General features: G+C 36.0%; 1 protein-coding gene across 1 annotated transcript in view; it reads right to left on the reverse strand.

Annotated features, from left to right (window-relative positions):
- ABCB7 (ATP binding cassette subfamily B member 7) overlaps positions 1 to 27254 on the reverse strand; it is a 143167-nt gene that overhangs the window by 42126 nt on the left and 73787 nt on the right. Inside the window, exons 2-4 of the mRNA XM_065915787.1 lie at positions 16460 to 16537; positions 14341 to 14427; positions 1450 to 1569 (exon numbers count right to left, since the gene is read on the reverse strand). Coding sequence (XP_065771859.1) covers positions 1450 to 1569; positions 14341 to 14427; positions 16460 to 16537 — 285 coding nt within the window. The remainder of the gene's footprint in view (positions 1 to 1449; positions 1570 to 14340; positions 14428 to 16459; positions 16538 to 27254) is intronic.

The following is a 27254-nucleotide window of genomic DNA, read 5'->3' on the forward strand; positions in this document are numbered from 1 at the left end:
CTCTGGTCCTACCACTTCATGGCAAATAGATGGGGAAACAATGGAAACAGTGAGATACTTTATTTTGGGGGGGATCCAAAATCACTGCAGATGGTGACTGCAGCCATGAAATTAAAAGACACTTGCTCCCTGGAAGAAAAGCTATGAGAAACCTAGACAGCGTATTAAACAGCAGAGACATTACTTTGCTGACATAGGTCCGTCTAGTCAAAGCTATGGTTTTTCCAGTAGTCATGTACGGTTGTGAGAGTTGAACCATAAAGAAGGCCAGAGGCCAAAGAACCGATGCTTTTAAACTATTGTGCTAGAGAAGACTTGGATTCCGTGGACTGCAGGGAGATCAAATCAGTCTATCCTAAAGGAAATGAACCTTGAATATTCATTGAAAGAATTGATGCTGAAGCTCCAATACTTTGACCATCTGCTGCGAAGAGCTGACTCATTAGCAAAGACAGTGAAGCTGGAAAAGATTGAAGGCAGGAGGAGAAGGGGACCACAGAGGGTGAGATGGTTGGATGGCATCACCAACTCAGTGGAAGGACGTGGAAGCCTGGCATGCTGCAGTCATGGGGTCGTAAAGACTCAGACACGAATCAGAGACTGAACAACAAATGACTATTATTGTACCTAAAGATAATAGACTTCACTGAGTTTAAAATCTGAATTAATTGAGAGAGTTTTTCTTAAAAACCCAGTCATTATCTTAACTTTGCCTTATTAAAATGTGTTACTGCACAGTGATGAATTGAGGTGGCTTGTTGTTGTTTATTCGCTAAGTCTTGTCTAACTCTTTGCGACCCCATGGACTGTAGCATGCCAGGCTTCCCTGTCCTTCACCATCTCCTGGAGTTTGCTCAAACTTATGTCCATTGAGTTGGTGATGCCATGCAACCATCTCATTCTCTGTTTTCCCCTTCCCCTCCTGCCCTCGATCATTCCTTGCATCAAGGTCTTGTACCAAAATGCCCGGCTTTTTGGCCTTTTTTTAAAGTTTTTCTATTTTTTTTCCTTTCCCCCCCCTTCATGTCACACTGCTGTTTATTACTTATGACTATCAATGTACCTAAAATGTCTTCATCCTCTTCTCAATTTACTAGGAACTAAGAACTAAGCTTACCATAAATATGTATCAGTAAGAGCCAAAGGACTCTAATGAGTTTCTTTTATAGTTTCTTTTGCTTTGCTACATCCAATGATCTTGCGTCTTACAGTGGTTTCAGGAGTGAATTCCATTAAAATGAGGCTGTTACAAGTCTGATCCATAGATAAGTCAGACATTAGCATATAATTTTCTGCTGACTGCACAGAAGAGTTACATAAATTAGGGTCCTAAATGTTGAAAATACTACTCCAAATGTGGCTTATATCAGTCTGAGTTTCATTATTAGAAAATGTCATGGTATTTCATAGCTATAGCAATAAACAAAACATAATTCTTCTTATTCTTACCTTTGCTCCACCTAAAAATCCCAAGGAAATGGCAACTCTAGCTCGTAGATCTGGTCTGTCTTTGGGCCATACATAAGAGAGCATTGCTTTTATGATTTTCCGAGTATCAACATCTTTTAACTGTTGGAAGAGAGAACAAAGCAGAGAGTATAACACGTCATTCAAATATAAGTATAGTTTAGTAATGTAGAATTATATAAATATTTGAGGAAAATACAAAAAACATTACAAATATAACTTTTATTCTGAATCTAAGGTCAATATCCTTTAAACTGAAACTAATTCAACAGATTTTCAAAAGTTACTTATTTCTCTTTATTTCTTACTTTCAGCTATAGCCATCCTCATATTGCCAAAAAGTTATTCATGTACTGTACATTTACTTCTTATCTACTAAGCTATCAAAATATTATGTAAAATTTAAGAAATATTTCTATATTTTCATCTTCGTGGTCAAAATCTTATACACACACACACACATACATACATACACACACTCTTTATCTGTATGTTTATATAAAATATTTTGGAACCCTAAGTCCAAACTCATGATAGAGCAAAGTTACAATACAGTGTTTAGTAAAGTACGAGTCTTGGGATTGACTATATAGAACAGAAGTTGGGTTAGGATTATTTAAAAAATTCAACAAAACCATATGTTTCAAGTCATACTTAATCTGACTTAAATCTACTGTACATTTTTCTTTTTCCCAAGTTCCCAAGGCAACATTCCCATTAATAAATCTTTTTATTTTAGTTTCAGCATTTGGAAACAGAATATTAATCAAAATCACACTTTCCAAAGCCAAAATAAGATCAGTGTGTGTGCACTCTCAAACTACTATATTATTTTAGTTGGTGAAATAATCCCCATTTTAAAACTTGAAGTATCTACTCAATTTCTCGAAAACATATTAAAAAAGAAAAGTAAGTTAATGTTCATTGTTGGTAAAAGTGTATGGAAATAGGTACTCTAATAACTGTTAATGGGAGAGTGCACTGAAATAATCTTTCTGCAAAGGAATTTGATATCTGCCATTAAGCTTTGAAAATAATTCTGCCCTTTATGTCAAGAATTCCACTTCTGGGAACTTAATGCTTTAAAAACATATGAATATTCTCCAAGTTGTATCAATCTTACTTCCTGAAAATCTCTTGAATTTGTCTTGTTCTTTCTATTTCCACCACAAACGTAATCTATCACCATTTCTCACACAAACCACTGCAACAATCTCCTAACTGATCTCCCATCTACTCTGCTCCTTGTCCAATTAGTTCAGCCTGCAAAAAATATTGTTCTCAGTTTAAAACTCTTCAATGGCATCCTATCAATCTTAGGATTAAGATCAAAGTCCATAACATGGCTTATAAGGCTCTGCTTGGCCTGGCCCCTAGCTACCTCTTTAGTCATATCTTATACAACTGATATCATTGTTCATGCCACATTATACCTTTCTTCAAGCTCCCAAAATAGACTATAATCTGTCCTGCCATGGGGCCTTTGCACAATACCTTTCACTTTGTCTGGAATAATCTCTCTCTCTCTCTGTAATACCAACTCGCCCTCAACTCCTTCCAACTAGTTAAAACTGCCAGCTCACGCAGCACTTCCTCAATGAGGTCTTCTTCCTTAATCCCAGTCAGGATCCTTGGCTCTATTCTCTCACAGAACAGTATTCCTTTTCTTTCAGAGAATCCATTTCAGTTATAAACTATATATATAGCAATGTGATTACCTGATTAACTGCTCTCCTGCTAGAATGCAAATTCCACATGTGTAGTAACTTTGTGTTTTGTGCTCACTGCTGTTGTTCAGTGGCTCAGTTGGGTCCGACTTTTTGTGATTCCATGGACTGCAGCACACCAGGCTTCCCTGTCCTTCACTATCTCCCAGAGTTTGCTCAAACTCATGTCCATTGACTTGATGATGCCACCCAACCATCTCATCATTTGTCACCCTCTTCTCCTCCTGCTCAGTGTTGTAACTCAATACTATATACAATGGCTGACACACAGTAGGCAGTCAGTGAGTATTTATTGAACAAAGACATGAAAATTTAGCTATAAGGATGTTTATTTGCACGCTGCTTTGATAGGGAAAAAACTGGGTTTAAACTAAATGATCACAATGGGGAATTATGTAAATAAGTCACAGTGAATGCACACAGCAAAATATAGCCATTCAGAAATATATACAGTGAAACAGAAACATGTTAAGTGAAAAAAAGATAGTACGAAATGTATGTTCAGTGGAAAAAATGTTATATGTGCATGAGTTTTACACATGCATACAAGTGGGTCTGGAAAGCAATACCCTTAAAGTGTTAACATTAGAAACTTGAGTAGATGGAATCATTGATGATTTTTTATATTCCTTTTTGCTTTCTTATTTTCTGTAGTTCACATACAATAAGAAGAAAATGTAATTCATTTTGAGAGTGAAGAGTTAGATAATTTCAAATAGATCTGCACAGCAAAGAATCAGAGGAAACTGTCAACATAAACCCAGGACAACATATTACAGAGGGGAGTTTTTATATTATAGTTATTTTATCCAAGGCTCAGTATACTATTTTTCTAGTCTCTTTTATTCAGTTTATGGAGTAAATAGTAAAAGAAGCAAAACTGTCCATATTTATTGAAAACAACACTACCTTCTTAAGTTGGTTTAAATAAACTGTACTACAAAGACAGGAAATGCTGAGAGTATAATTCTTAATGCTTTATTTTATACACATATATAGTCACACATATGAGCTTTCATAACTGGTAGGGTATTTTTAAAAATGGAATAAGGCTGTAATTTCAAAATTCATGCTTCGAATTGAACTACTACTAAATAAAAATAATTTAATGTGCTATAACACAAACTGGGACATTTCAACCACTCTCCCATTTCACAAGTTTCATCTGTTGTATTTTTCTTGGTGGAATAACAGAAAAAAGGCCTTGTTTCCATATATCTTTAGAAACACTCTTTCCTGTCAAAAACCTTCTACAACACACCCAAAAACTTTTTCAATAAGGACACAGAGAAGTTATGGCTAAGAGCAAGAAAATTATCCTAGTTGGCTTAATAGTGCATAAAATGTCACCACTTCATTCAACAAAATGGGTTCTGAAGTTGTGTAATCATGCATTATGAGTCCACTAGGCTATAAGTACATGCCTTTCAGTTGCAGTGTAGATAATCAACTATAAAGTTTGGAAAATAATGTCTTTTTTTAAGGACAGGCCAATTCAAACAACCATTTCAGAGGTTGAGGCATATTTTTAAAGTACTTTAAACCAATTTATTACTGTTGCACAAGAGTAAAATAAAACTGAAGGCTTCAATATGGATTCTGAAATATACCACCTTTCAAAATTACCACAGTTAATTCATACTGGACACCCAATGGTAATCTTGAAAGACAAAAGATTATCTAAGCTAAAAAAAGACTAGTCACAGCTTAGAGACTGAATCAGATATAATCTTCACATCAACTAATCTTTTCATTTCAGACTGAGCAACACAAATAGCATATACACCATTTTAAGATCATATTATTAAAGAAAGGTGAAAATGTACGAAATGGTCAAGAAGAATGATAAGAATTGAATTATCTGAAAACACACCATGTGAGGAGTAATTACAGTATGGGGGAAAAACTCCAATTTTCTTAAGGAAAGAAAATTCTTTCTCAAGGGTCAAAATTCCTGAAGTAATCAATGTAGTTTTTCTTTAAACCTTGTTTATTTATGAAATTCTTTAACTTTTCTCTTTATAATTTTTACAATAAATACAATTTAAAAGTCATTTAAAAAACATAACCATGATAACTATGTATCATGACAACAAAAGTTCTCTAAAATGAATGCTATAGAAATACCATTAAAAAGGCCTGTAAAAGTAGCAGTCAATCTGCTTTCCTATCCTGCTAACATATGCAATGTGGCCTTCCTGCCATGGCTAGATAGCCTCAAATTCAAAACACAAACCTGATATTTTAAGCCCCATTAAACTAGAAAACTACTACTATATTAGTATGAGGAACAAAAGTTTTTAGAAAGGTCTCAACTATATACTGGCATTAGCTAGCCATAATAGAGGGAAACAATTAGATTCAGAATAAAACCACAAGAGTAACAAAAGAAGGAATTCAAACTGGCTCACTAAGACCTTTTAATGGTAACAAAATTGTACCTATTCTTTTTCCCTAGAAAGCATTTTTGGAAGAAAAGGTTTGGAGACATCAAAAAGCTGTCAAAGAAGAGATGAAAGTAAGTGAAAACAAGCTGTACAAAAACAAAACAGCAGGTGTCAGAAAAAGAAGCTTAATTCATAACAGACACAATGCCCATAAACATTTATTTAACTAATGAATTAACTGTTCTTAAACACATAAGGACAAGTTCCAAGAAGAATACCTAAATGTATTCAATTTATCAATATACAGTTATCTTTAATATCTGAAAATTCTGAATACCTAAATGCTTGATTTATTAAGTTATCACAACTTTGCACAGATTTATAAATATTTACTTATTTGGTATTAATATACAGTTTAATAAGCTTTATGAGTCTGGGTAGATAAGAAAAATAATAAACGGAATATCTACTTGTACAGAGGGAGCTGAAACTGCAATCATAGCACAGTATGCCAAAAACAAACATGAACGAAACATCGGAAGCACCTGACCCAATAGGGTATAACTAGAAAGCCACAAATTTTACTGCTTATAAGCAGCAGTGCTCAATTCAACAGGATGACCTGAGGGAAAGATACAGTTGCTCACAGTCATAAGTGTTGTCAGTGAATGTTTATGTTTTGCACAACAAAGGAAACTATAAGTAAGGTGAAAAGACAGCCCTCAGATTGGGAAAAATAATAGCAAATGAAGAAACAGACAAATGATTAATCTCAAAAATATACAAGCAACTCCTGAAGCTCAATTCCAGAAAAATAAATGACACAATCAAAAAATGGGCCAAAGATCTAAACAGATATTTCTCCAAAGAAGACATACAGGTGGCTAACAAACACATGAAAAGATGCTCAACAGCACTCATTATCAGAGAAATGCAAATCAAAACCACAATGAGGTACCATTACACGCCAGTCAGGATGGCTGCTATCCAAAAGTCTACAAGCAATAAATGCTGGAGAGGGTGTGGAGAAAAGGGAACCCTCTTACACTGTTGGTGCAAATGCAAACTAGTACAGCCACTATGGAAAACAGTGTGGAGATTTCTTAAAAAATTAGAAATAGAACTGCCATATGACCCAGCAATACCACTTCTGGGCATACACACCGAGGAAACCAGATCTGAAAGAGACACGTGCACCCCAATGTTCATCGCAGCACTGTTTATAATAGCCAAGACATGGAAGCAACCTAGATGCCCATCAGCAGACGAATGGATAAGGAAGCTGTGGTACATATACACCATGGAATATTACTCAGCCGTTAAAAAAGAATTCATTTGAATCAGTTCTAATGAGATGGATGAAACTGGAGCCCATTATACAGAGTGAAGTAAACCAGAAAGATAAAGAACATTACAGTATACTAACACATATATATGGAATTTAGAAAGATGGTAACAATAACCCTATATGCAAAACAGAAAAAGAGACACAGAAGTACAGAACAGACTTTTGAACTCTGTGGGAGAAGGTGAGGGTGGGATGTTTCGAAAGAACAGCATGTATATTATCTATGGTGAAACAGATCACCAGCCCAGGTGGGATGCATGAGTCAAGTGCTCGGGCCTGGTGCACTGGGAGGACCCAGAGGAATCGGGTGGAGAGGGAGGTGGGAGGGGGGGATCGGGATGGGGAATACGTGTAACTCTATGGCTGATTCATATCAATGTATGACAAAACCCACTGAAAAAAAAAATAACTAAATAAAATTAAAAAAAAAAAAAAAAGAAAGTCGCTCAGTAGTGTCTAACTCTTTGCGACCCCATGGACTACACAGTCTATGGAAATCTCCAGGCCAGAACACTGGAGTGGGTAGCCTTTCCCTTCTCCAGGGAATCTTCCCAACCCAGGGATCAAACCCAGGTCTCCTGTATTGCAGGTAGATTCTTTACCACCTGAGCCACAAGGGAAGCCCAAGAATACTACAGTGGGTAGACTATCCCTTCTCCAGCAGATCTTCCTGACCCAGAAACTGAACCGGGGTCTTCTGCATTGCAGGCGGATTCTTTACCAACTGGGCTATCAGAGAAGCTCTTGTAAGTGAATAACTACAGCTAACAACCATGTAAACAGGACACAAAAAGACAATTTAAAAAAAAATTAAAACACACCTGGAGTAGCTCACCTGGTAGAATTTCAGATATTAAAGATAACCGTATATTGATAAATTGAATACATTTTGCTTCTCAAGTCAGTAACTTCTTATGTCTCACCAGAAAAGGCTGCCCAGCACTGAAGCAAGAGCATTTTTTTTTCTACCAAAAGTCCATTTGTTTAAAGGGAGTGGAGCAATCTGGTCTCTGATAGGAAAATGAAAGAGTAAGAAAAGAGAAAATGATCTGTTGATAAAGACAACAGAATCACTTTTTCTTTAGTTGATGAATTTATATATGAATTCTAGTTTTAGAGACATTCTTAAATTTCAATAACAAGAAATGTTCTTACATAATCAAGGGAATTTGTTTAGAAGGAAACAAGTTAGGGTAAAACTTATGGAAAGGAAGAAAAATATACCAAAAATTTTTGGATGCTACTTGTTTTGTATAAATGTGGGTCATAGGCTGAAGGTTTTCTTCCAGAAACTAATTAAGCAGAGAATTTGGAAATGCCCACAATTTTGAGGAGAAGCAAACTGTCCAAAGAACTGTCTTTTCAATCCAAGCTAAAGATAACTAACTGCAATTAAAGGAATAATTTTAACCACTACTTCAATAATCTCAGGGATAACAGTAGTTTGATAAAAGCCAGGCAAAAGATAAGAAACTTGAGTAGATATTTAACAGAAAAATCTAGAAAGTATGTGGAAAACTTTTCCCACATTATTGGAGATATAAGTATAATGAATTTACAGGTAGAGGGGGAAAGATATATTAATTGTCAGGAAAAGCTTTGCAATTACTGTAACTTTCTCTATACCTCAAGGTTTGTTTTCTAGGCTCTGTTGGTCTGAAGCTGCAATGAAGAACTTGGCAAGCTGTAAAGTGAAAAGGCCCTAGGAAAAAAATGGCTTATTCTATGAGATGGAGTTGTACCCAAGTCAATTTAATAGTTATAATTAAAAAAAAAAAAACTATGAAGTTGAATTATATTCACAATGGCCAGTAAGTGAAAACTCTATCCCAAAAGGAGGTCAATTTGAGAAATCAAATAAAGATCACAAGGCTGCTTGATGATGGATGTTATCAGAGCTGAAAAACAGCCTCTCCATGTCATCCAGGTATTCCTGTACATTAGTCTGTGTGCCAATTCATTTTAACAAGTTTGAGGGCTTACTATTCCATTCTCTCCCCAATCTTCAATTTTTTAATATCCTAAGTTGCTACTTCACTTGATTATACCAATATTTATATCAAAGACTCTGACTGCTCTAGTAAATGCTCATCTCTCTTTTAATACTACTAGCTTCTGACAGCATTCAATCAATGACGATATCTTTACACTTAAAAATGAGCTAATGCTTTCACTGTTAGGGATAACAGTAGCTTGATAAAAAGCTAGGTCAAAAGATAAGAAAAAGCTGGGAAGATATCTAATGGAAAAATTTACAAAGTAACTGGAACACTTTTCCCACATTATTGGGGATAAAATGTCAAGGAAAATCTGGGAAGTAGTCCTTATATTAAGTTCTGCATTATTCATGTATTTATTCAGTTCAATTCAGTTTAGTTGATCAGTTGTGTCCGACCTTTGTGACCCCATGAACCGCAGCATGCCAGGCCTCCCTGTCCATCACCAATTCCCAGAATCCAGCCAGACTCATGTCCATTGAGTTGGTGATGCCATCCAACCACCTCATCCTCTGTTGTCCCCTTCTCCTCTTGCCCTCAGTCTTTTCCGGCATCAGGGTCTTTTCAAATGAGTCAGCTCTTCGCATTAGGTGGCCAAAGTATTGGAGTTTCAGCTTCAACATCAGTCCTTCCAATGAACACCCAGGACTGATCTCCTTTAGGATAAACTGGTTGGATCTCCTTGCAGTCCAAGGAACAATAAAGAGTTTTCCAACACCACAGCTCAAAAGCATCAATTCTTTGACGCTCAGCTTCTTTTATAGTCCAACTGTCACATCAATACATGACCACTGGAAAAACCATAGCCTTGAATAGATGACCTTTGTTGGCAAAGTAATTTCTCTGCTTTTTAAAATGCAATCTAGGTTGGTCATAACTTTCCTTGCAAGGAGTAAGCGTCTTTTAATTTCATGACTGCAATCACCATCTGCAGTGATTTTGGAGCCCAGAAAAATAAAGTCAGCCAGTGTTTCCGCTGTTTCCCCATCTATTTGCCATGAAGTGGCCGGATGCCATGATCTTAGTTTTCTGAATGTTGAGTTTTAAGCCAACATTTTCACTCTCCTCTTTTACCTTCATCAAGAAGCTCTTTAGTTCTTCTTCACTTTCTGCCATAAGGGTGGTGTCATCTGCATATCTGAGATTATTGATATTTCTCCTGGCAATCTTGATTCCAGCTTGTGCTTCATCCAGCCCACACTTTCTCATGATGTACTCTGCATGTAAGTTAAATAAGCAGGGTGACAATGTACAGCCTTGATGTACTCCTTTACCTAATTGGAACCAGTCTGTTGTTCCACGTCTAGTTCTAACTGTTCGTTCCTGACCGGCATACAGGTTTCTTAAGAGGCAGGTCAGGTCGTCTGGTAATCCCATCTCTTTCAGAATTTTCCATAGTTTACTGTGATCTACACAGTCAAAGGCTTTGGCATAAGTCAATAAAGCAGAAATAGATGTTTTTCTGGAACTCTCTTCCTTTTTCGATGATCCAGCAGATGTTGGCAATTTGATCTCTGGTTCCTCTGCCTTTTCTAAATACAGCTTGAACATCTGCAAGTTCACAGTTCACATATTGCTGAAGTCTGGCTTGGAGAATTTTGAGCATTACTTTACTAGCATGTGAGATGAGTGCAATTGTGTGGTAGTTTGAGTATTCTCTGGCATTGCCTTTCTTTGGGATTGGAATGAAAACTGATGTTTTCCAGTCCTGTGGCCACTGCTGAGTTTTCCAAATTTGCTGATATATTGAGTGCAGCACTTTCGCAGCATTATCTTTTAGGATTTGAAATAGCTCAACTGGAATTCCATCACTTCCACTAGCTTTGTTTGTAGTGATGCTTCCTAAGGTCCACTTGACTTCACATTCCACGTTGTCTGGCTCTAGGTGAGTGATCACACCATCGTGATTATCTGGGTCATGAAGATCTTTTTTGTACCGTTCTGTGTATTCTTGCCACCTCTTCTTAATATCTTCTGCTTTTGTTAGGTCCATACCATTTCTGTCCTTTATTGAGCCCATCTTTGCATGAAATGTTCCCTTGGTATCTCTAGTTTTCTTGAAGAGACTTCTAGTCTTTCCCATTCTGTTGTTTTCCTCTATTTCTTTGCACTGATCACTGAGGAAGGCTTTCTTATCTCTCCTTGCTATTCTTTGGAACTCTGCATTCAGATGGGTATATCTTTCCTTTTCTCCTTTGCTTTTTGCTTCTCTTCTTTTCACAGCTATTTGTAAGGCCTCCTCAGACAGTCATTTTCCTTTTTTGCATTTCTTTTTCTTGGGGATGTATTTATTAGTACAGCATTATCTTCCTGGCATAGGAAATGGCAACCCACTCCAGTATTCTTGCCTGGAGAATCCCATGGACAGAGGAGCCTGGCAGGTTATGGTCCACAGGGTCACAAAGAGTAGTACATGACTGAGCATGCATGTACAAGATTATAAAAATAAATATACTAATAGATGCTTCTTTATCTAAATATACTAATATCTAGTATCTATCAAAATATACTAATTTAGGTATCTAAATTAGTATGGTGGTTTAGTTGCTAAGTCGTGTCCAACTCTTGCGACCCCATGGACTGTACCTCACCAGGCTCCTCTGTCCATGGGATTTTCCAGGCAAGAATACTGGAGTGGATTGCCATTTCCTTCTCCAGGGAATCTTCCCGACCCAGCAATTGAACCCAGGTCTCCTGCACTGCAGGCAGATTCTTTACCGACTGAGCTATGAGGGAAGCCCCTACATCAGTATAGGATTATCTAAATATACTAATATTATCTAAATACTATCTAAATATACTAATTATCTAAATATACTAATAAGTTTATCTAAATATACTAAAAGATGCTTTGTTAAAAGCGGGACATAAAAAAGTTTAAATGCAGAGACAAAGTCCCAAAATCCTTCAAAAATTTGAAGATTCTATTATAAAACAAGCAATTCTTTAATTCATCTATTTTAAAAAGAGGAACTTCCAAATAGTGAAACTGCCACTCTTTTTTTCACAACCCCTTTACTATAGCCACAATGGGTAAAGGAATGATTTAAATGCCTTCTGAGCAGAATTATTAATGCTTATTAAAAGTTTGGAACATACAAGTACAAATGCACAGAAAGTAAAGCGACAAGAATTTCGGTTGGTTATAAGTTAAAATCTATAGTTTGTAGAGTGATAAAATTTCAATATGGTATTGTAGATATTCTGCCATCTAAACTGTTAAGTTTCTGGGGACTTCCCTGGTGGTCCAGTGGTTAAGAATCCATCTGCCAATGCAGGAGATACAGGTTCAATCCCTGGCTCCACATGCTCTGGCTTAACTGAGCCCGTGTGCAGCAACTACTGAAGCCCACACACCCTACAGCCCATGCTCCACAACAAGAGAAGCCATTGCAATGAGAAGCCTATGCACCACAACTAGAAAGTAGCCACCACTCACTGGAACCAGAGAAAGCCAGCAAGAAGCAACGAAGAGCCCATGCGCCACAATGAAGACCCAGCACAGTCAAAAATAAATAAATAATAAATTAAAAACTAAACTGTTAAGTTTCTCAACAGCAGGGACTACGTCTTGTTCATTACTGTATTTCCAGTTACTTAACATAGTTTTGTACAAGGCAGGTATTCAATAATACATACATCTAAAATGAATGGATCATAGTAGAGTATAGGACTTATAATAATCTCACATAGTAGTAACAGCAGATAATATTTACTGAACATTTCCTGTGACAGGCACTATTCAAGCTTTGAATGGGGTGAATCATTCAAATTCCCTTTGCTGTGTTTATCATCCCCATTTTAAAGATGAAGAAACTGATACATACAGAGATTAAGTAACTTGCTCAAAGTCTTTCCAGTAGCAAGTGATGGAGCCAAGATTCAAACCTAGGCAGTCAGTCGCCACAGCTCAAGCTCTTAAGTAAAACTCCATACCACCTCTTCCGAAATGAGTCTGAACAAGCTCTGGGAGATAGTGAAGGACAGAGGAGCCTGGCGAGCTGCAGTCTATGGGGTTGCAAAGAATCAGACACAACCTAGTGACTGATCAACAACAATAACACTGCCTCTTTTCTGGTGTGCCTTCATGCTTTATTGTTCTATGATTACTTATAGCTAATGAGGCTAAAGTAACACAAAGATGGCAGGGAACAAAGGAAAAAGAGACCAAATATAAAGATTTACAATGAGTTTTGCTTTGCTTTTATTTTATTGGAGAATAAAGAATCTATCTTAGTCTACATTGCTTGAGTCTAAGAGACATGACTGCTTTTCCTGCATTATTCAACATATTTTTGGTATGTTTAGAGCACTACTTATAAACTATCCTTAAGGGGCCTTGCTGACAATCCTGAAAGCTGACAGACTGATGCAAACAACATGGTGTCATGCCATATCCATATATCAATAATATACAATAAATGTCAGTATTTATATTATTTTTTAAAATTCTATTTTATAATGCACTGTTTCTAAAGACAACCAGGACAAATGTTAATATGCAAAAATGGGACAGAAACATGAATGTGATGTATTTTAAATTCTATGAGAGAAGTTACATGGGAGATTAAAGAAACAGGGAGAAAAGCACTGGAAAGGTTTTCTTATCAATCACCTCCCACCAATAAAATAGTAAATTTATTTACCTCTCTGAAATTTAGAGAGCGCTTTTACATAAAATTTGTTCACTTGCCACTAACCCTGAAAATATCATTTCTACTTAGAGATACCATGTATATACTGGTTGGGTGAAGTTAGAGGAAGAAAATAAAGGCAAACTTAGAGAAAGAGGGCCAGATGGAGAATTGTATAACAGTATTCCAATGACAGTTCCACTCACTCAGAAAAAAGTGTAATGCAATTTCAATCTTTTGATTTCAGTGACCCTACTGTTTAATCTTGTCTGTATAATGTTTAATCTTGTCTATATAATGCTTAATCTCGTCTGTATAATGATAAAGAATATGGATAATTAAATAAATGGATCTGGTAAATGGAGTATTTACCATGAAGCTAGGGGACACTCTAGAATCTTTCTAAACCAAGAATATAGAAGGGAAAATATTATCATTCACACACACACACACACACTACTTGTAAGAGCTAAATGTAATATGTAATTTATCTCATAAGGATAGATGATAATAACACATAACCTCAACAAATACTACTTAAAATAATGTTTAGGTCGGTAACTAACTTTTTAGTTTTTTAGTCAATCATGACATTTTTTGTCTTAAGTCTGAGAAAAACTCATCTACATAACCATATGGTTTTGTATTAGAAAAATTGCAGTTACATGAGTCAATCAAAATATTCTGGAATATAATAACTATATATATATACATATATATAATTATAGCTATCTTCCAATCAGCTATAAGAATTTTCAGGTACTTGTTATTGTCTCTTACCCCTTCTTTCGGGTCTGTGTGGAGTCCTCCTCCTGCATGACCATGCCAACATGTCCTCTTTTCTATCAGTGGCCATGCCTGGAGAGCCTAGTTGAAGATAATACCAAGCCATCTATTAGCTATTAAAGAATCTCAGATCTTTAAAAATTTGACTTAGGCAGTCTAATCTGATGAATGTCGCCCCAACAAATTCAGAGGCATAGCTTTGAGCCTAGCATAGCTAAGTAAAATACCTTCATAATAAGCTTACAGATACACTTATACAAAGAATATTGAGATATAACAAATTACTCATACAGAAGTTACTTTCTCTAAATAGTTTTCGAAATTAATACTTAAAAGATTTAACTTGTAATGTACTTCTATTTGATTTATACCAGCTTTCTTATTGTCATTTGCTACTAAGTACTGTGTAATCCTTAACTCTTATTACTGGCAAATATATAATACAGTTAATTAACTGTATTCCACTTGCTTTCCATGTGTATAACATTCTTGTTTTATAATTCAATATAGTTGATTTTATATAACTCATTCTTATTATTCTGACTTGCATATATATATAGAAACAAAGTATCTTTAACTACGTCACAGTCTATCTTATGTTACAGTAATTTGTATAAATCTTTTGTTTTTACTCCTACATGGTAGATTTCTTAAGATTAGGGACAGTCTCTCAAATCCTTGTATCTCCTATGGCCCATACCACCGTGTCTTGCAGATGGGCTTGTTGAATTAGTTTATAAAACAAAGCTATCTACAAATTTCTCAACTAGTCTTGAAAATATCCAAACATCTTGCCTTTTATAATTTTTTAAAAGGCCCTATATTACTGATCAGTTTAAAAAAACAAAAATTAAATCTTTTGGAAAATATATAATAGTTGAAAAGATAGTAAAGATTAAGCTTTTTAAAATTTTAGGCTTGCGAATTTGAAAGTGTTTCCTCAAAAAAATACTTCATAAAGTACATGGATATAATAACGCTTCTCCAGTAGCCATAATAATAATTAGTGAACAAGGGCATAGTTCTTTACAATCACAACTGTATATCAATACTGAATCCTAAGAGTATCAGCTCAGGGTCAAGCTATGAAAGTGGAATTACAGAAATCAAAAGTACCTTCTTGTTCTCATCAGTTGAGACCCAAAAAGTAATTGCCATAAATGGGTCATTGATTTTTGGATCAACAATTGTAAAGCATTTTTAAAGGAAAAACATCAAAAAGTAATATTTACTGTGACAATGTCATTTTGTGACATTTTTTTCCCTTTAAAAGACTGATAAGTTATATCAAAGGGTCTGGTAAATAACTCACAAGATAATGAGGTCATCAACAAAGCAAAATATTTTATATATGTATAAAATATACATAAACAGTGGTGTCATAAATAATGAGAAGATGGAGCACATTCTCCCTTAAAACTTTAATAATGGAAAACCTAATTCGTTTCTATAGCTTCTGCATAAATTAGAACAATGCCTTGTACCTTAATGGGAAATAACTGTTAAACAGAAAGAAAAAATAAAGGAAGTACTTACTACTCAGGAGCTAGACTGTCTTCTAATTTTCTTGTCTTTCTATCTTAAGAGATTTATTTGTTTCTTTTAAAGCACTGAGAATTTTTAAAGGTGTCTTTCACTTACATTAGCAATGAAAATAAACCCTCATTAATAGGTAAACTCAGCATTACCTACTCTATGGACTCTAATAAGCTTAGAGTCCCTTGATATTCTGCTATGTGAACATCTTCTAAGGTAAAAAGAAACTTTACTCACTTAAAAAATGTACAGTATTCCATACATCACATACAAATTACAGGATAAATTTAAGCATCAACAAGCTGCCATTACGTTTATAAAAGTTTTCTAAAAGCATTACTCTTGTTGGCATTGATCTCAAAAGATTCAAATATATCTCTCCAGGTGTAGAAAAACATCAAGATTTCTTTCTCCACTTCCAGTAGCAGAAATATATCTTGTTATTCATCTTGCCAGTATTTAGAAAAAAAAAAAAACTAAAACTATTTGGAAAATATGTAATATAAATTAGAAAATGCTCAAAGGGCTAACACAGTTTTCCTAGCTATATGCAGAAGAAATGTATGCTTCATCTTACCCTTGTAGCATCTAATAACTCTCTTGAATTGCCTTTTCCTAGTCTCTGCCATGTAGTATGTCTTAGTAACTCTGAGATCTGCAGAAGAGAATAAAAAAAGAGGTCAGAAATTTCAGAGTGGACAGTTAATATTCAAATATTTCTTTTATAGTCCAGGTGCTGTGCTGTGCTTAGTCGCTCAGTCATGTCCAACTCTTTACGACCCCAAGGACTATAGCCTACCAAGCTCCTCTGTCCATGAGGATTACTGCTCATGAACATGCATAAACTAAAACCATAGCCAATATGAGAAAGATGCTTCTAACACATATCTAAAACAGCAAAAAAATATGTGGTCCAGATATAAAATAAATTATATTGCCCCTTAGAAGTATCAAATTGTACTTTCCATTTACCCTCTTTCTCCCTAGGTTTCTCTTTGTTTCTGAAAGCCTCTGAAGTCTTCAAATCCATTTCTTTCTTAAATGGTTTCTCTGCTCTTTTCAAACACTCCTCCCTTTATTGCACTTTATTATACGCTCCTTCTTTAGTCTTAATTCTGAATGCTAAATTTAGATAATGGTCATAAGATCAGTTTTGTCAAGGTTTATAACCAGGTGATGGACTCTTGGGCTAATCATTGTGTTGATAATATTCCAAAAATGGAGTTGAAAGAAAGCAGAAAAAAAATAGACATCTCTAAAATGGGCATACATCCTTCTAAAATGCACCATCATATTAGTGAAGAAAAATTTGCATATTAGGTTAAGAGTCTCCCAAAAAGCAGGTAATACGTGGGCTTTCCCTAAGCTACAAATGAGTTGTAGAAATGATGAATGTTTTCATATAAAAGTCAATGCTGTACACTGTAAAAGAGCAAACATTAAACCAACCAAGAAAACAATCTCCATATACACACAAAATAGCTAACCAAATTATTGAGAAAATTAACTCAGCTGCTTTCTAGAATGTAACCAGTGGGAGAAGTTTCTGTTTATGTATACTTGTAAACAGGGGCTTCCCAGGTGGTGCAGTGGTAAAGAATCTGCCTGCCAATGCAGGAGATGCAAGAGAAAAGGTTCAACCCCTGGGTCAGGAAGATCCCCTGGAGGAGGGCATGGCTACCCACTCCAGTATTCTTGCCTGGAAAATTCCACAGACAGAGCAGCCTGGCAGGCTACAGTCCAGGGGGTCGCAGAGTCGGAGACAACTGAGCACATACTTCTAAATATATAGGCATTCCCTAAATTACAAAAAATTCAAAAATACTAATAGCTATTTGTACTGTCTTGTCAGGCCCAAGCTCCTACAACATGTGATGTACCCTCAGATCTCTACAGGACTTCTATTGTCAATGATGCCTTTCTGGTGCTTATGTCAATTGTTCTCCTTACAGCTTTTCACCATGCTAAGACCTCAAACAAGCTTTACTCCCTCATTTTCCTATTTTTCATAACCCCCTAGTTCAAGTAACTATAAATCAAGTAAGATATTGCACATGTTTACACATGCATATACAATTTAATCTTCTTTGCCTTTCAAAATTTGCCCCGTTATCTCATGATGACTATCTATCTTCTTTATTCTCTCTCAAAACACTGCCTCTATACTGCCAATAGGTAAAAGATAAATGTTGGTGATACACTCAAATTAACAACAAAAACATACTTTCTAAAGTGACATTAGTCAAAATAAAGAAAATTTACCATAAAATCTAAGTAAGCCCCTGAAAGTACCCATAAAATCACTTCAAATTTTCTAGCTATCTCTTTATTCTTCTCTAATCAAACCATATTTCCCTTATGCATCAGGATTCAATGTAAATAATTTTAAAATATTCATATTCACAAAGAACTTCATACTAAGATAGCATTGTAAAATTATGAGCTATTTCAGGCATATAAAAAGGTAGGAAAATAATGAATACAATATGTATTCACTACCCCACCTAAGAAATAACACATAAAAAGAAAGACCTTGACATGCTCCTCTACAATGTCATCTCTTTCCTGATCCCCAGAGAAAATCATTTAAAACATCTTTCATTGCAAAAGCAAAAACGACAGTCACATAATGTGTTAACTCCTTTTGAGGGCTATTTAAAATGCTCTGATTTCTAAACAACAGACTTACAAACACTTCTGAAACACAATGTATTTGTAAGTTAGTGATTACCTCTACTATTAAAATGCTGGAGGAAGGAGTTTATAGCAAAAAAAAAATTACTTAAAAATGGAGAAGGCGAGAGAGGGGACATATGTATACCTATGGCTGATTCAGGTTGATGTTTGGCAGAAACCAACACAAGTCTGTAAAGCAATTATCCTTCAATTAAAAAATAAATAAATTTTTTAAAAAGTCAAAAAATGAAGGAGGGCAACAAGAGAAAACAAGATGATTAATTCTTTAAAATTTAATTAGAAAATTAGAGGGTTGAACTAGATGCTCTAAGGTCCCTTTTAACTCTAAAATTCTGTGGTTTTTATGGAATAAAATGATAATGCTGCAGTTATTAACTGGATTTTAAAATGCTTAACTGGGATTATACTTATTTCTTCAACAAATCTAGCACCTGATTTTATTAATAACCCCACCCCTCAAAAGACACACACAGAAATAAACCATATATTATTGAAACTAATAGGCACAACCAATGTACACAGATACTATACAAATGGAATATACTGGAAGCAACAATCTGCCAGTCTGTTTGAAGAGGCAGACAGATTAAAACACTGGAGAGTCATGTTTATTTTACCTAAAAAAGAAGAAATTCTAGCAGAGCCTAGAAGTCAAAGATTCTGTGGCATCCAAGCATAATAATGTATGCTCTCATTCTGATCAGCACTATTTGTCCACTAATTAATATAAATATTAATCTTTGATAGACAGTTGCATAGGCACAATATTTTACTATGTGTAGACATTCAATTATTACTTACAAAAATATTATCAACACTAAAACCATCAATCTAGCAGACAGAACTACCTCCACGTAATGAGACCAAGACTCAAGCAAGCAAACCTATCCAAATTACATTTTTCCTTTAAGATAAAAACTATATTTTACTAAAAAATAATCCTATTGGGTTTCCCTGGTGGCTCAGTGTTAAAGAATTCCCCTGCCAATGCAGGAGATGCAGGTTCAATCCCTGATCTGGAAAGATACCACAGCCGTGGAGCATCTAAGCCCATGCTCCACAACTACTGAGCCTGTGCTCTAGAGCCTGGGAGCCACAACTACTGAGCCCCTGCTCTAGAGGTCACCGTGCCACTACTGAAACCCACTCGCCCTAGAGACCAAGCCAAGCTCTGCACGAGAAAAGCCACTTCAATGAGAAGCTTGCGCACCACAACTAGAGTATCCCCTGCTCACTGCAACTAGAGAAAAGCCAATGCAGCAATGGAGACCCACCACAGTGAAAAAAATAAATTAATTAAATTTAAAAATAATCCTATTATAAAATTCTTTAGTGATTATTAAATATGACTGTATCTTTTTTATTTATTTGCTGCACAGTCTTTAGTTGCAGTGAGTGGGGGTTACTCTCTAGTTGTGGTGTGCAGACTTCTCATTGCAGTGGCTTTTTTTGTTGCAGAGCATGGGCTCTAGCAGGCTTCAGTAGCTGCAGAATATGGGCTCAGCAGTTGTGGCTCATGAGTTCTAGAGCACAGGTTCAATAGTTATGGTGCACAGGCTAAGTTGATCCACAGCAGGTGATATCTATCCCAATCAGGGATCATACCTACGTCTCCTGCATTGACAGGCGGATTCTTTACCAATGAGTCCCCAGGGAAGCCCAAATGTATCCTTTTTAGAATAGTTATTTTTCGTAATACAAGTTATGTTCAGTGTTTGTGACACTTGAAGAAATACCTAATAATAGGTTAGAGAGCAATATATAAATTGTCAATTGGAAACAAAACTAAGTTTACAACTATCCATCCATGATGCATGTACTGCTTAACAATATCAAATAGTCATGCATGAATACTGTTATCATTTGATCATTAAAAAACATCAAACATTTAAAATTAAGCTCTCAATATATTTTAAGGAGAAACTATCATATTTAAAATTACATTTATCTGACTTTAAAAGTTTAAAAATCTGAGATAAATGCTATTTGAACTTGATTTTCTTCCCAATTTCTTCAAAACTAGCTGGGAGTGGCAGGGGGCAGGGGTGGATGAAGAAAAGGAGAGAAGGAAGTAGAGAGGTGGGTGGAGGACTTGAGGGGTAAGAATGGAAGAAGAAGAGGAAAGAAAATGTGACTTTTTACATTTTGTAATTGTATTCCTCAATTGTAAGTTGAAGGATAAAGAATTTCCTTCATTATGTTAGATATTCAATAAACATGTGTTAAATGAATGAATAAATGGCAACATAGCTCAAGGATCATGGGCAGCTCACATCACCTAAGTATTCACTCATTAAACCACAAAATCATCGAACTACATCACCATAAAATTTGATGACTCTAGAATAGGGGTTATCAAATATTTTTTTCTCTCTAAAGGGCCAGAGAGCAAATATTTTGGGGTTTGCAGGTATACCACCTGTGTCACAACTACTCAGCTCTGTCACTGTAGCATAAAGACAGCCACAGATAATACACAAATAAACGTGTGGCTGTGTTCAAATAAAACTTTACTCATGAACACTGAAATGTGAATTTCAAATCACTGTCATCTGTCAAAAAATTCTTTATTTCATTTATTTTATTAGTTGGAGGCCAATTACTTTACAATATTGTAGTGGTTTTTGCCATACATTGACATGAATCAGCCATGGATTTACATGTGTTCCCCATCCTGAACCCCCCTCCCACCTCCCTCCCCATCCCATCCCTCTGGGTCATCTCAGTTCACAAGCCCCGAGCACTTGTCTCATGCATCCAAATTATTTTCCCAACCACTAACAAATGTTAAAAAAAAATTCTTAGCACAGAGGCCCTGCAAACATAGATGGCATACCGGAGTTGGTCCAATGGCTAGTAACTGCTGGTAACCTGCTCTTGATGATTTCTAAAATTCCCTTCAGCTGCCTCCTGCTCTGGATTTCTAAAATCCCTGCAGCTTCTAAGGATTCTCATAATGACACAGAAAATCAAAACATTTCCACAAAAAAAAAAAAAAAAATCACTATCACAAAAAATAAACTCACGAACAAAATTATCCACAGAATTCTCCTTTTCCTCAACCAATTTTCCTTTTTATCTACCAATTTTTACGTCTCTGAGGGCATAACGTCAGCAGCAGGCATATTCAGCAGTTTGCACAAAAACTCTTCATATGTTTGTTTAGGCAACTTCTGTGAAGAAAGTTTAGACTTCATTTCCCATTCATACAAGAAACTCTTTGTCATCACATTGTTGTCATCGTGAAACCTGTTAACTGTTTCATATGTTTCATCTAAGTGTTGGGAAATTCCATGCTGTTTGCTAATAAAGTAATAAAGAATTACAAGGCATTTGCCAAATTCAGGGCAATAAAAACTAATGACTCAATGTTAAAAGGTAAAAAAACAAACAAACCAAAAAAACACACAAAACTTCAGAACCAGTTCATTTTAAATTATGAAATTAGGGAGAAAATACATGAAGAGAACCTCATCATATTAAAAGTAATTCACCAAAGGCATATTTTAGAGACATTTAATTAGTGGATTATTTCTCTGGGCTGACTTCCAAGAACTTTAGGAAACTGGTATAAATCTCTGTGCTTCTAAGATTCCTAGCCCTATTGTGTTTGTGCACAGAATGGAGACATTACTACACAGAGTGCAGCTGGAATGCTGAGATAATATGAAAGAAGTTGAGAAAGTAGAATTGGACCTATTTTTTGCTACTTTACAGATTCAACTTCCATTTTGTATATTTATTAATATGAACTTTGGAGAAAATTCTGAAGTACATTTCTTAACTCTAAGTTTCATTGCGGACAATCTGAATCAGTAGCAAATCTGACACTTCTGTTTAGTAATATTTTTCTATAAATGCTCTCATTATGTTTGCTGCTTTTTACTGATATATCAGATTGCCACTGGTGAGCAAATTACCTGGGATAATTACCCTAAACTCATACAGGATAAGGTTTTCATTTACTTGCGTCATTCTGCAAGGCTCACTTATGCAGGTCGTATCCAAAATACTTTTGTTTTCTTTATATGCATTCCAACAAAATCTAATAACAGGCAGTCCTTTGCTAGAAAAGACATAATCTTCTCTTATAACATAGGTAAAGATTTAAAATATTGATATAAACATAAAACCAACTCCAGGACTTATAAATGATACCTAAAAGGCTTCAGATGAGCACTAGATGAAAAAGGCATTTTAAGGAAGGTATTTGGTTTTGTGAATTTTAAATCCCTTTAGACTTATTCATATTTAGTTTCTTTCCAGCAAGCTAAAAGTTAAGTTCTTTTATAGAGGTTGGTAAACACACACAGTTGGAGCTGATAGCAATCTGCTATTCCCTTCAACATGGGTGTCTCCTCTTTATCGTTTTGCTACCTCCTTTTTCTCTCTAATAATGTGCTAGTAGATTTTTCTTTCTCTTCTATCTGCCTATCTTTTTTTTTATCTGCTTATTTTTTTAACTGTTAGCTTAGTTCTTCTCGTCGCACTCAAACCTGAGAAGGTTGCTAGCCTCTACTACGTTATCTTCTCATGGTCTTATTTAACACAGACAAGATGGAGAACACAACTGTAATATTTCTCATAACACAATTATTGTCCAAAACAACTGACTTACTTTCACAAAAGAAAAAAAAAGGAACCTTTTCAAAAGATACTGCACCCCTTCAAAAATATATACACAAAAATTTCTTAATTTTTCTGTCTTTCATTTCTCTCTTTGAACCCTGAAAACTGTTGAGTTTTTTTCCTAAAACTATCCATTCTTCTTCTCAATTGCACTTTGAAAATTCATAAGGTGACCATAATTCATACAATGACTAGAACACTTGTTTTCATACAATGTCAGGAAGAAAACTAACAGCTCTCTTACAAGTATTTTATGAGCTGCATATTTTTCCAAATGTCTTCAAGAGAAGCAACCTAGAGCCTTAAAGTCATTCTAAAACTGTTTCAAGAGTAAACAAACCTTGCTGCAAATTGCCATGTTAAAGTTTTTAAATTGGATACACAGTTGCAAAACAAAAAGGTTTTTATCTTACACACTGTACACAACAAATTTAAATAAGTGTTCATTACGTTTTCAAAGTTTATAAGCTAAAGCTAACAGATATGGGCAAAAATATCACAGAAAGACCAATGCAAAGGTAGAATATATCTTGATCACCCTTCCACCATCATCCACCCAAAAATACCCTTAAATTTTAGTTCATTCGTAAGATCCTTAGCCAGAACAGAACAACAGATTAGCTGAAGGCCAGAGTAGTTAGCATTTTATCCTATTTTTGTATTTTAACTTGGATTTGTTTGCTGAGATACTTTTTCATTATGAAGCAACATGGATTAGAAACAGCTATACTATCTACAGACATACCACCCTGACAGCACCTGATCTTGTCTGATATTGGAAATTAAGCAGGGTCTGCCTGGATAGTACTTGGATGGGAGAAGCAGTTTTACTATAATAATTTTTAATAAGAACCACAGCAGCTACTATTCACTAAATAAACATTATTTGGCTGGCCTTTTGTCTAATAATACATTATCTCATTTAATTTTCACTCTAATCCTACAGGGTATTATTACTATTATTACTATTCACATTATACAAACTAGACACTGAGGCTCTGAAAAACTACCATGCTCAAATTCATATAGCTAGTAAGTGGTGGAATGGAGACGGATATTTCTAACATTATCAATACTAACAATATCAACATTGTCATTGGATCTAGTGAGTTTACTTTACATCATTGAAAAAGCAAGATAATTCCAGAAAAACTAGAATTGTAAACTACTTTACTTTATTGTGACTACACCAAAGCCTTTGTGTGAATCACAACAAACTGTGGGAAATTCTTAGATGGACATACCAGAACATCTTACCTGCATCCTGACAAATCTGTACGCAGGTCAAGAAGCAACACTTAGAACTGGACATGGAACTACAGAATGGTTTCAAATTGGGAAAGGAGTACATCAAGGCTGTATATTGTCACCCTGCATATTTAACTTATATGAAGAGTACATCATGTGAAATGCCAGGCTGGATGAAGCACAAGCTGGAATCAAGACTGCCAGGAGAGTTATCAATAACCAGCACCCTTATGGCAGAAAATGAGGAAGAACTAAAGAGCCTCTTGAAGAAAGTGAAAGAAGAGTGTGAAAAAGCTGGCTTAAAACTCAACATTCAAAAAACAAAGATCATGGCATTCAGCCCCATCACTTCATGGCAAATAGATGGGGAAACAATGGAAACAATGACAGACTTTATTTACTTGGGCTCCAAAATCACTTCAGATGGTGATTGCAGTCATGAAATTAAAAGACACTTACTCCTTGGAAGAAAAGTTATGACAAACCTAGACAGCATATTAAAAAGCAGACATATTACTTTCCTGACAAAGGTCTGTCTAGTCAAAGCTATGGTTTTTCCAGTAGTCATGTATGGATGTGAGAGTTGGACTATAAAGAAAGCTGAGAGCTGAAGAACTGATGCTTTTGAACTGTGGTGTTGGAGAAGACTCTTGAGAGTCCCCTGGACTGCAAGGAGATTCAACCAGTCCGTCCTAAAGGAAATCAGTCCTGAATATTCATTGGAAGGATGGACGCCGAAGCTGAAGCTCCAATACTTTGGCCACCTGATGCAAAAAACTGACTCACTGGAAAAGACCCTGAGGCTGGGAAAGACCAAAGGCAGGAAGAGCAGGGGACGACACAGGATGAGATGGTTGGATAGCACCACTGACTCAATGGACATGAGTTTGAGTAAGCTCCGGGAGTTGGTGATGGACAGGGAAGCCTGGCGTGCTGCAGTTCATGGTGTCACAGAGTCAGACATGAATGAGCAACTGAACTGAACTGAATTTACCCTTCCTGATTGATAACCCTGAAATGCCTAGGTTAATTTTTCTGTTGTTAAGTACGAAGACGTTCCATTGTTTGTTTGCTTTTTTTTTGGTAAAAAAATAACAACACAACTGTGTGTTAAACATAAAGGGCAACATCACCAAAAGTGGCAGAATATGAAACTTCAAATAAGTGTACATGCACTAAAACAATGATTAAGCTATCAAAAACTGACAAAAACAATTTTTCTAAAATTTGGAATCAACCAAAAAAAAATGTACAGCAAGCAGGGAATTGCATAATGAGGAAAGAAATTGCTAAATTTCAGCAGAGAGCATTATAACATTTGTGCATACCCACCTACCATATCCCATTCCCCAGATCAGAGGTAGCCATGGTGATCAATGGCATCTCTCATTCCTCCTATGGCTGGCTGCTACCACAGGTGGAAATGTGAGGCTCCTTGCTCAAAGAATTGTGGTTGTGTTTTTTAAACTGTCTGGCAGCTTCCTAAACACCTTGCTCAGGGGCTTACCTTGTTGTGCATCCTTCAGAACTCTCTACAGGTTGGAAGTGTTTAATGTTGTTTGTTGTAAAGTATATAAAGTACACATACTAGCTGCAGATGCCTGGAGCAAAAGATAATGGGGCAAGCAGGAGAAAGAATAAAAGTCTAGGAAGAGAGTCTGGGGCAGGAGGTACATGGGAAAATAAGGACTTCTTAAGAGTAGAAATGTTATATTTTTTAAAAAAGTAATGAAAGATAAATAAAGGAACACAAAAGTATATTAACATTATTTAATATGATGTGGATGGTGACTGCAGCCATGAAATTAAAAGATGCTTGCTCCTTGGAAGAAAAGCTATGACAAACCAAGACAGCATATTAAACAGCAGACATTACTTTGCCAACAAAGGTACATATAGTCAAAGCTATGGCTTTTCCAGTGGTCATGTATGGATGTGAAAGCTGGACCAAAAAAGAAGGCTGATTGCTTCTCGGCTTTTGGCTAAGATCACGTGTAGAAGGCTGACTGCTAAAGAATTGATGTTTTTGAACTGTGGTGCTGGAAAAGACTCTTGAGAGTCCCCTGGACTATGAGGAGATCAAACCAGTCAACCCTAAAGGAAATCAACCCTGAATGTTTATTGAAGGACTGATGCTGAAGTTGAAGCTCCAATACTTTGGCCACCTGATGCAAAGAGCTGACTCATGGGAAAAAACCTTGTTGCTGGGAAAGATTAAACACAGGAGGAGAAGGGGACGACAGAGGATGCAATGGTTGGATGGCATCATCGACTCAATGGACATGAGTTTGAGCATCCTCTAGGAGACAGTGGAGGACAGGGAAGCCTGCAGTCGATGGATTGCAGAGAGTAAGACACAACTGAGTGAATGAACAACAACACTGACCAAAACACTTTTATGAGAATTACATATTACAATGAAGAAGCTGAAGTAGCACCCAAGAAGGACAAAGTCAAGAACAGCTGCAGTGAAACAAAATGACCAAATTCACTTTATCTACATGAGTCCCTCCCCCAACCCAGCAGAGCTCAGTGCCAAGAAAGATTACTCAGACTTGCAACTTCTCCTTCAGGGGAAAAGAGGGAGTGCAATGTGTCACCCACATCTCAGAACTATAGAGTGCTGCCCAAGGTATTGGATTCTCTCTCAGCTTACTCAGAATGCTGATGGGCCAGAACAGCTTAGATGCTTGCAGGCGGCTATGAACAAAGGAAAGCTGGCATGGCTTTGTGTAATTGGAAGGAGGCATGCATCCTGAGGCTTCCCTTCTTACAGTGAAGGAGAGGAGTGCAAGAAA

Source organism: Muntiacus reevesi, chromosome X (genome assembly GCF_963930625.1).
Source record: "Muntiacus reevesi chromosome X, mMunRee1.1, whole genome shotgun sequence".
Lineage (NCBI taxonomy): Eukaryota > Metazoa > Chordata > Mammalia > Artiodactyla > Cervidae > Muntiacus > Muntiacus reevesi.